Source organism: Jaculus jaculus, chromosome 7, assembly GCF_020740685.1.
Source record: "Jaculus jaculus isolate mJacJac1 chromosome 7, mJacJac1.mat.Y.cur, whole genome shotgun sequence".
In the NCBI taxonomy this organism is placed as follows: Eukaryota; Metazoa; Chordata; class Mammalia; order Rodentia; family Dipodidae; genus Jaculus; species Jaculus jaculus.
In genome coordinates this window covers 80,378,169-80,389,612 of record NC_059108.1, presented here as the reverse complement: position 1 = coordinate 80,389,612, position 11,444 = coordinate 80,378,169, and the positions used below count along the sequence as shown (strand labels likewise).

General features: G+C 39.6%; 1 protein-coding gene across 3 annotated transcripts in view; it reads right to left on the bottom strand.

Annotated features, from left to right (window-relative positions):
- Positions 1-6,791: 6,791 nt before the first annotated feature.
- Positions 6,792-11,444, bottom strand: part of Scfd1 (sec1 family domain containing 1) — a 116,730-nt gene continuing 112,077 nt past the window's right edge. For all 3 annotated transcript variants that reach the window (XM_004661853.3, XM_045154612.1, XM_045154613.1), the window contains 2 exons: positions 11,118-11,186; positions 6,792-7,600 (listed from right to left, as the gene is read on the bottom strand). In XM_004661853.3, the coding sequence (XP_004661910.2) occupies positions 7,577-7,600; positions 11,118-11,186 (93 nt within the window). In that variant the 3' untranslated portion in view covers positions 6,792-7,576. The remainder of the gene's footprint in view (positions 7,601-11,117; positions 11,187-11,444) is intronic.

Below are 11,444 nucleotides of genomic sequence, written 5' to 3'. Positions count from 1 at the left end.
CACTTTGCATACTTTAGGCTGGAATTTCAGATATCTCCAAACACACCTTAGGGCTGGATTCTAGAATAAACCCACAGTGACACTTCCTCCAGCCAGATAGCTAGAAATCTAATAAATGACAATCCTTAATAAACTCCTAAATCTATTGGGGGAACATCTTTTTTTTTTTTTTTTTTTTGGTTTTTGGAGGTAGGGTCTCACTCTAGCCTAGGCTGATCTGGAATTCATTCTGTGTTCTCAGGGTGGCCTCGAACTCATGGCGATCCTCCTACCTCTGCCTCCCAAGCGCTGGAATTAAAGGCATGTGCCACTGCACCTGGCTAATTGGGGGACATCTTTAAACTATCACAACTAAATCTAGATTCCCATATGAGAGGCACCATGCAGTATTTGTCATTCTGACTTACTTCTTACCATGATGATGCCAGTTCCATTGATTTCCCTGAAAATGAAATAATTTCTTTATGACTGAATGAAATTCTAGCATGCATATATATAACATTTTCTTTATGTATTCATCTGTTGATGGGCATGTGGGTTGCTTGCATGTCTTGGATACTGTCAGTAGTGCTAGGAATGTGCAAGTATGTATGTGGTGTGCTTAGATTCTTGATGGCAACTACCCATGAGTAGTACAGATGGACCATATATATAGTAATTCTCTTCTTAGATTTTATTTTAAGGCAAGCCCAACAGACTGGTCTTTTTTTTTTTTTTTTTTTTTTTGAGAGAGAGAGAATATTAGAAAATTGGTGTGTCAGTACCTCCAGCCACCATAATCAAACTCCAGACACATGTACTACTTTGTGTGAATGTGCGAACTTGTGTGCTTGTGTCACCTTGTGCATCTGGTTTATGTGGGATCCAAAGAGTCAGACATGGGCCCTTTGCCTTCGTAGGCAAGTGCCTTAGGCACTAAGCCATCTCTCCAGCCCTCTTTTTAGATTTTTGACGAACCATTCTGATTTCCAGTCAGCTTCATTAATTTACATCCAGCAGTGTATAAAGGTTCCTTTCCCCTCACATCATCACCAGCATTTGTTATAGTTTGTTTTCCCAACGATAGTCATTCTAAGTAACATGAGATAGAATTTCAAATTTGGTCTTGAAATGCATTCTCCTGATTGCTAAGAAAGTTGAGCATTTTTTTTCAAATGTTCATTAGTCATTTGTATTTCTTTGAGAATTATCTGTTCACCTGTCCATTTATTAATAGTTGGATGTTCTGTTTATTAATTTTTTTGTAATTTTTCATATATTGTAGCTGGTAATCCCATCTGGTGTCTAGATGGAGACAGTTTTCTTCTGTTCTACTGTCCTGTCTCTTTACTCTGCTGATTGTGTCCTTTGCCATGCAACAGTGCTTCTGCTTTATTTTTATGCATTCCCATTCATCACATTCAGTTCTTGGAATTATTTCTGAGCTACTGGAATCATTTTCAGAAAGTGCTTACTTAGATCTTGAAATATTTTGCTTAAGTTTTTAAGTGCTTTAATAGTTTCAGGTTTTACATTAAGATCTTTGATCCATTTTGGATAGATTTTTGTACATATCCATTTTTCCCAGCACCATTTGTCAAAGAGGCTGTCTTTTATCCAATGTATGTTTTATACCATTGTCAAGGATCAGGTGGCTATAGTAGTGTAGGTTTATTTGTGGACTTTGTGTTCTGTTCTATTGGTTTATGTCTGCACCATACTGTTTTGTTTGTTTGTCACAATTTGAAATCAATTATTATGTCAACTTCAGCACTGCTCTTTCTGCTTAGGATTGCTTTGGCTACTTTGGGTCTTCTGTGCTTCCATTTTTTTTTTTTAAATAGTTCTCTTAGTAATATCATTGGGATTTTGATGGGGATTATAATGAACTTGTAGATTTCTTTTAGTAATATAGTTGTCATAATATCAGTGGGATATGCACCCAAGAGGCCTTTCTGTCCTTAGTTTTCTTCAATTTTCTTAAATGTCTTGGTTTCCATTGTAGAGGTCTTTCATCTCACTTATTAGGTTTATTCATAGATATTCATATTCTTATTCTGGAAGCTATTGAGAATGGGTTTTTTTTCCTGATCATTTTCTTAGCATGCTTATTATTGGTGTATAGAAAAGTACTCCTTTTGTGTATTGATTTTGTGTCCTGCTACTTAGAGCTTTTTGGTGGTATTATTAAAGCCTTTTTTGTTGTCGTTGTTGTTTTTCCAGGTAGGGTCTCAATCTAGCCCAGGCTGGCCTGGAATTCACTATGTAGTCTCAGGTGGCCTCGAACTCATGGCAATCCTCCTACTTCTCCCTCCCAAGTGCTGGGATTAAAGGCGTGAGCCATCATGCCTTGCTAAAGCCTTCTAAGTGCAGTATATTATCTTAAAACATGGGTAATTTGACTTTGTCTCCATGTTGCAACTTGCACAGCTGCTGATGTGGCTATCTCTTTCAGTTTTTTTGGTTTATCTTCGTAGTGAGGCGCTTTCTCTTGAGGACTCAACCTCTAGTACCCTTCACTGAAAACGTTCATACTAGCAATAGCAAACAAAACTTATTTAAAGCTAGCTATTATACCATCAATAATCATAGAACAGAAAATGGCATAACTAGAACATATTAGAGGTTAAAAAATAACCTCAAATTAATACCAAAAGCATAGGAGAAAGAAAAAAGGGGCAAAAAAAAAAAAAAAAAAACTGAGGAAGGAGAGAAGGCAGGAGACAATGAGAGTAAAAGCCACCCCCTCCAATATCCAAAATGAATTAGAAAGACAGTGTATAAAGTGGCTTCTCTTTGTAGCCTCTGCTACTACATCATTGAAGTTGGAATGTCTTTCCTGAGCTTGGATAGTAAATTGTCAGATATCTACCAGATACCCTCATTTAAAAAGCTTCTCCTTTGAGCCAGGTGTGGTGGCACATGCCTTTAATTCCAGCACTTGGGAGGTAGTATCAATTCAAGGCCACCCTGAGACTACAATAGTGAATGCCAGGTCAGTGTGGGCTAGAGGGAGACCATACCTCAACATCTTCCCCACTCAAAAAAAAAAAAAAAAAAAAAAAAAAAAAGCTTCCCTTTTGCTCTTGGTTGCCCACCAGAACTAGATGGTAAGACCCTATTGCTGAAGACTCCATGTGCTTATGAAGAAAACCAATGGCTCTCCAATTGGAAAGGAGGCCTGGTCCATGGGAGGGAATACATGCCTGGTACTAAAAACCTAGTTAAAAGTCTACAGCTGGGAAGGGTATAACCCTTAGGGGAATAATGATTACTGCGGTGTAACTAAATGGACGTTATGCTCACCAAACTGCCTTCTAAATACTTATATTTTTGTTACTGTCACTTTTTTAGGGAAGCTTCTTTTCAGATGGCAGTGACCACTGGGGTGACTCAAAAGTCACCATAGTGCAGGGAAGTGACAGTTTGTTCAGCACTAAGTGAGATCACTCTATTACTCTTCAAGGCTCAGGGTCCACTGTAGAAAGGTAGCAGAAAGAATGTAAGAGCCAAAGGAAGGGAAGAACTGCTTATAATGCAATATTCCAGACACAAAATGGCCTTGATCTTCATGAGCTCACAGAGCCTGATACTATCTACACAAGATTCTCATAATAGGAGAAAAAAAAATGGTGTCATCAAAATAGGAGAGACTTGTTAGAAAGATTCAATGGAGGGTGGATTTGGGAAGGAGAAAATGTGGGTGGTGGGAGGGAATTATGATTTGCTTATGGAACGTGCCAATAAAGTGTTTAAATAAAAAAGGTTACCTTTTGTGTACTGAAGCTTCTGCTGACCACATTTAGCTTTGCAGCGCGTAGGCTGGGCAGTTTCTGCTATGATCTAGAGACACACTCAGTTCATATGCCTTGGGGTATCTAATGTTCTATCCAAGGGGTATCTTTTTGAATGTGTTGGGGAATGCAGATATAGAGGAGGGCTGGTCTCAGTGCTTCCACAGCTGTTCAGCATTAAACACCCCGAAGGAGGGATGAAGTGGTGGGAGTCACTCTTTTCACTGGAGCTTCACAGTTTTCACTCCATTGGTAGTGAACCACATGACAGACAGTTGGCTCAGTGGGGCCACCAGCTGACTTCATGTTCAGGGCTACCAAGTCACCAGTTATCCTCAGGGAATATGGTCTGCTCTTTGCCACACAAGGTGACCAACATATTCTTTATTGCCTAAGCCAACCCTCCTGCTGCCTGAGCTTTTCAATGTGTCTGCAGAGCCCTCCTCTCCACACTGTTTCTTGTATCTGTCTCGTACCCAGGGACTGTGGCAGATTTTCCTGACTCCGACTTGTGATTGTTGCATACTTAAGTTTGTTGTGAGTACACAGTTGATGTTTCAGCAATAGAGCACATTTGTCTTAAATACACAGTTGATGGGTTAGTAGACATGAGGGAGTACCTAAACAGTACCTAAATCTATTCCTAGAAGCTTCTTCCAAGGTCTAGGGTAGACCTAGATACCTCTTCCACATGTGTTGATCTGTGGTCAGACTATGGGATTCTTCCAGGCTCTGGGAAGAATAATTATGTAGACTCCAGCCCAAAGTTCCCTTGTCTTGACATGAAGCACATCTCCCTTTACTTCTCCCAAGGAGATCCTCTACCAATTTTGTGCTGCCTTGGTTTGGGAGAATGGGGTGGACAGTCCTATCTTCATGAATGCCACATGAATAAAGAGTTATACTCAAAACCAGCACAGCACTGAGGTAGGAGCAAATCCCTGTGTTGTTGGTTGCCTACTCAGAGGTGGACTAGCCTAAGATCACTGTAACCAAGCAGAGGAAGTTTTGGCCAGAATAAAGGTAATGGGCTAGCACCATGTATTTCCTCCTGACACTAGCAATGCTATAGGGGCCACTTCTATAGGCAGGCCTGGGGATGGAGGCCAGTATAATCTGTCAGTGTTAGGTTTTGCCATTCTGACAGTGAGTGTTAAGGAACATTCCCATGCTCAGTGCCCTATTCCACCCTCCAGCAAATAGTCTTGCTCCATGACACCATGACCCGCTTCCTGAGGTTGGGGAAGTGTTGATAAAAACAGCCTGGCCATCAAGGCTGACACCAAGTGTCAAATGTATAAGGTTTCCTGGTACATCAGGCCCACACCGCAGCTGGTGGTGATGTAGGCTCAAGTACAAGCCTGTCCCAGTGGGGAGCCAGTCTGTGGTTGGCATTAAGATAAGTATAGAGGCTCTTTGTCTGAAAATTGGCCTAGGTGTAGCTATGCTGTCCAAGGTTGTGGGAGATATGGCAGAACTAGCCTCTTGTCCACCTGAGATTACAGTAAATTGGGTTGTACCTGAGTGTCAGGTCCAAGGACTTGTATATCTGAGTGATGGTGTTCCTCAGGCCTGATCGGCTATCCCCATCAGAGTGCAGTTATTCACTTGATGTTCATGTAGGTCTACAGGCTCCATACAAGCTCTGGTCTATGTCTGGGGATCTTTGATTTCTAGCTGGTGCTCGGTCTCACAGTGGCAGGCCTAATACTGAGCATCACGACCAAGTCATCAGGGGTCTAACAGGCTGTCGGTGTCATTTGGTTGTGTGCTTTTCCCTTAACCAATTACTGTTCTTGTTAGGAACGGCATTAGCTCCTCTTGAGACATACTGGTCAAAGTTAAGAAGACAAGATTCGGGTGACACAAACTGGCAGGCAACTTAAGCTGTTATTTTTGTTAGCCACAATCTCTGGAGACACTCAAAGAGTTTATGCAGTGGCTTCCGAATTTTTTAAAAAATATTTTTTATTACTTATTTGTAAGCAGAGAGAAAGGTGGAGGGAGAGAGCAAGAGAGATAGATAGACACAGAGAATAGATGTACCAGAACCTCCAGCTGCTGCCAATGAACTCCAGATGCACGTGTCACTTTTGCTTCTGGCTTTACATGGGTACTGAGTAATTGAACTTGGGTCATTAGGCTTTACAGGGAAATTCCTTAGCCACTGAGCCATTTCCCCAGCCCCCCCCGCCCTTTTTTTTCCCCAATCTTTATTTATTGAGAAAAGAGTAGGGTACAACACTCAGGGTCCCTTGCTGCTACAAACTAACCACATAAATACAGCGCGCTCTGGTCATATCTGGCTTTACATGAGTAGTAAGGAATCAAACCAAGGCCAGCAAGCTGTGCAAGTAAATGCCTTTAACTGCTGTGCCATCTCCTTAGCTTTTTTTTTTTTTTTGAGGCAGCTCTAGCTCTAGCCCTAGCTGATCTGAAACTTATTCTGTAGCCCCAGGCTAGCCTTCAATTTCTGGCAATCCTACCTCAGCCTCAAGAGGGCTGGGATTACAGGCGTGCACCACCATATCTAGCTTTCAAAGGCTTTTAGTGAGTAGTCACTGTTCACATGGTGGTCGTATTTAGGTAGCTTATTAACAATGCTTTGGGGCTTATTCAGTGTGTATTTTTGCAAGATGTTTTTCCATGAGACTGATGTTTCATTACAATTAATATAAAAGCTGTGCCATATTATAATTATTAGTACTATCAAACTTCAGGGGCTTGGGGAGATGGCTCAGTGGTTTAAAGGCATTTGCTTCCAAAGCCTGATGGCCGGGGTCAATTCCCCAGTACCCATGTAAAGCCAGATGCACAAAGGATCGCATTCGTTTGTAATCTGTTTGCAGTGGCTACAGGCTCTGACACACTCATATTCTCTCTCTCTCTCTGCTTGCAAATAAATAAATAAAAATTAAAATAATTTCTTACCTTGATTACTAGTGTCTGATTTAAAATGAGTGAATACTGAATACATGCTGAAAATTCTTTCCTGGTGCTGCACATAGAAGCTGGAACCAAGTTTGACACTTACTTTACTTATTATTCAGAACTTTATAGGGATGAGTTTATTTGGCCATCACAAATCATGTTAGTGTTGCCCTATGAAAATTATATAAAAGATAGACTTTGTTGATAAAATGTACATAAGTATTCTAGAGAAAAGAGATGTGAATGCGGTTTAAAAATCACCATCTAGAATTTAGGACAATGTGGGAGACCAACGAATTGAGGAAATACTTTTATACTTGAGATGTATATAAGCAGAGATTTATCTAGTAACAACTGTATTAATCTTCAAGTTTTACCAGCTTCACCTGTTACCTGGTGTTTTAGTATTATGTTTGGCTAGAACTTTCCTTACTTCCAGAGTATTTTTAAAAAATATTTTATTTATATTTATTTACTTGAGAATGAGAGAGAAAGAAAGAGAAAATATGGGCACAACAGGGCCTCTAGCCACTGTAAATGAATTCCAGACGCATGTGCCATCATGTGCATCTGGCTTATGTGGGTACTGGGGAGTGGAACCTAGGCCCGTGGGCTTTGCAGACAAGTGCCTTAACTGCTGAGCCATCTCTTCAGCCCTTGCAGAGTAATTTTCAACTTGTCAAATGACAGAAGTATAAACATTGTTAAAAGTATTTGAGATGGATAATTTAAATCAGCATACAGTATATGAAGTGTAGAATGTCTTTAAAAATTCACAATTCTGATAGGCTGCACTGTTAAGGTACTGTTATGGAGAAGGAAATATCTTCTCCATACTTCCAAGTAGATTATCCAAGTAAGGTCCTTCAGTATTACTTTTGTCCAAGTTGTGACAGCTAAAAGAAAACAATAAAAATATACATAACTTTCAATTTTAAGTAACAAAAGCAGCTTATGAATCCAAACATTATTTGTAAACACTTTAAAAAATCCATTTCAACACACTCAAATTTAGGCTTCCTATTTTATTTACTATATTCCTAGAACAAAATGTTATAGTTAATGTATGCTTTTAAATGTTTACAAATAGTTGATATCTCAAATGTTTGCATTAAACACTGTCCAACATAGAAATATAAACAGTAAGTACAAAGTTATGGAACATAAAAACCATGGAAATAAATTAACATTAAACTCAGTAAGAAAGGTGAAGAGAAATATCATATCAGGAGCAATTTTACTACTGATAACTCTCCACGTACTTTTTTTTTGTTCATTTTTATTTATTTGAGAGTGACAGAGAGGGAAAGAGGCAGACAGAGAGAGAGAGAATGGGCGCGCCAGGGCCTCTAGCCACTGCAAATGTACTCCAGATGCATACACTCCCTTGTGCATCTGGCTAACGTGGGTCCTGGGGAATCAAGCCTTGAACCGGGGTCCTTAGGTTTCACAGGCAAGCACCTTAACTGCTAAGCCATCTCTCCAGCCCCATACTTTTATTTTTAAACAATGATTAAACATAGAAGAAAATGTTTTCAACTCTTGAAGTCTAAGTCAACTTCTACTAGACGAACCTTCCCTGAGGTAAGTTATAATTTTAAAACAAAAATACAGAAGTCACAAAGCAAAAGCAGTGGAGACAACTGAAGGGCAAGAATCTAGAGGAAACTCAAGACCTGGAGGGAAAGCACTGGTTTTGTGGCTGTTAGGCCAGAGTTAGGCCACAACTGGTATCATGTTGGGCAGGCAGAATTGTGATAAAATATCTTTCAGTTTTTGACTGAAGAATCAGAATTAAGTATTTAATATTAGGTGACTAAGTACTAGACCGTGTGTGGGAGCAATGGGGTTGAGAAATTCAAAAGGAATTTGAATACATTTAAAACAACAGATGTTAAAACAGAGGCAGAGGTAGGAGGGTCGTGCTGTGAGTTCCAGGTCAGCCTGGGCTAGATAGAGTGAGGGCCCCCACCTCAAAAACAAACAAACAAATGAACAAACAAACAAACCAATCCCCAAATTAAAACAAGACAGTGGAATATGTTCTATGACTACAACAAATGAAGAGTTAGTATTTAGAAAACCTTTAGAATAGTTAAACAACAGTAAATAATATTTAGGCTATGGAATAAGTAACAAGGTAAATTGCAAAATACTTCAAACTTAATGAAAATAAAACAAAAAAATAAAAAATAAATTCTGTTTATTTGCAAGCAGGGAAGAGATAAAGAGAGACAGAGAATGGGTACATCAAGGCTTCAAAATCTGTGGAATGCAGCTCAAGTAGTATCTATTAGGAATTTAAATTTTGTAGCTTTTCTCATTTTAGAGAATAATTAAAATTAATAAGTTGTTTCTAACTTAAGAAGGTAGGAAAAGAACAAAGCTAATTCAAAGTAATTAGAACCAAGACAAAATAGAGTAGAAATAAATGAGAGAAGAAAAAAAATCTACAAATTGAGATTTCCCTAGTTAGTCCAAGCAAAATAAATTCACTTATATGATTAATTTCTGCCTTGATTAGGAAAAAGTATAGTATGGAAAATGTCAAGAAAGCACTTGCAGGGATCCACTGGGAAGAAGTAAGGAAGCTTCCGTCAGCCTGAGCTAGAGTGAGACCCTACTTGGGGGGGGGGGGGGCGGGGCGGGGGATAGAAGTAAGGGAGCTTCCTAGCATGGTAAAAACTCATTGGATCTTAACAGGATTGTGGAATGCTTGGGCAAACATGGGGCAAAACTCAAGAATGTTCAGCTAAGAACTGTGTATTTCATTGTCAATTTTACCTCTGTGACAAGGGCCTAAGCTGGACAAGGACATGAGTGACTCCATATTGTGAACTTGTATAAGGAGGTTCAGCTCAGCTGGAACCTTAGGATATGGTCTCACCTGCCCTTGAACTTTATGCTTGGCTTGCTTTAACACAATGGGTCACCACAAGACAGTATGTTTTCCTTGCGGTTGCTAAATGTAATTTTTAGCTTCTGTATTAACTGCTGCTTGCTTGTAGTTTCAGGAGACAAAAATGCAGGGAGGGGAGTATAAGGTTCAGGAGTGACAAGACCACAGAGACCACTCTGAGGCAAAGATGGAAGCTTTTATTCGGGAAAAACACTGCCAGGACTGACACTCAAGAGTGGAGCAGTCAACTTTGAGATTACAGATAGTGCACTATATAGAGCTCTTCAGTTGGGGGAAGGTGAGGCAGAGAAGGAACTCCTTTGTTCTTTACATTAGCCATAGGGTGTGAGACCAGAAGTGACCAGGTGGGAGATAAGGGGACAGGAATTCTAGACCGGGGGCATTGTTAGGCAAGGAAGGGATAATGGCTGAGTGGTTCTTGAGGAATGTGGATGACCCACTTCCTTGCATCTCTGTTGCCCTCCTGCTGTCCTCGGTGACTCCATTTTGTCCTGACCTAACAGAGAGATTCTGGAAAAGTTTCTGTTTCTTCTAAAATTAACTGAAATTAACTTTTGGTTTTGTAAGATGATTATTAAACTTCTGAAATGGAAAACTAAGATGTGAAATCTTATGATTTTTCTCCTATAAAAGGATCCCTGAAGTACAGCCTGGTACGATATTCAGGCTCCTGAGTCTTGGATGTAGTCGCCAGCTGGCTAATAAAGACTCCTTTCCTGCTACTTGGTGTCCATGGGGTCTCCCCTGAGGGTCCTCACCATAACACCTCCATAAGGAGAGAATAAAAAAATAATGAACTTTAGGTAATGATATTGACACTGGTATCTACATGCTTTGAAATTAATAAAATAATGTTCACTGCAAAACTCTTCAACGTTTCTGTATGTTGAATTCCCACTAAACCAATGTTAAAAATGTAAGAACTACATAAGGGTAAGGATGTTGTGCTGAAAAACAAATGCTAGGAGGAGATTTTAAAAGCGATTAGACGTTACTGGTCAGACTACTGAGTATTCCAATGATAACTAAGGAAGTTAAGATCCATTGATCACTGAGAACATAGTGGGAATGGCACTAAAGGGATTGTATACAGTATGAGCACACTCAGCCACTGCTTCCAGTACATTTCTGAGTAAGCAATACTTGATCAATTGAGCATACACTATGTACCAGCTAAAAATTTCTAAGGCCTGACCAATGATGCACTTGACAAAGTCAGATATGGACAGGATATAGTCAAGTGCTGAATTAAATTCTGCCTTTTTAAGCTCACCAATTTTAAACTTTGTCAGCTTACCTTTCCATAGAATCAGGATAATGAAAATAGGGTTACTTATCAGAAATTTAAGTTGTCTATGGTGAAACTCCTACCACTATACGACATGTTTCGGCTGAATAAGGTGAATGGCTAGTTCTCAGAAATTTCTCTTTTGCAAATATCAACAGCAGCTCCACTTAAGAGAAGCAGACTACAAACTCAAAAGCTCCTTTACCTGTTTGATGAACTGTGTAGCATTAAAAAGCTCACTGCAGCCGTATAAGATGTGCTTGCCTTGCTTTGCCTGTTAAAATTAAAGAGAGAATTCAGATGCAAATGAAGAACAAGAAATTGTTTTAATAGTCCCATGGAAATATTCTAGCCTGCTGGGCTTTTAAAAATTAAAATATAGAGGGAAGTATTATTGTTATTATTTTTATTATTTTTTGGTTTTTGGAGGAAGGGTCTCACTCTAGCTCAGGCTGACCTAGAATTCACTATGTAATCTAAGCGTGGCCTCGAACTCATGCAATCCTCCTTTCTCTGCCTCCTCAGTGCTAGA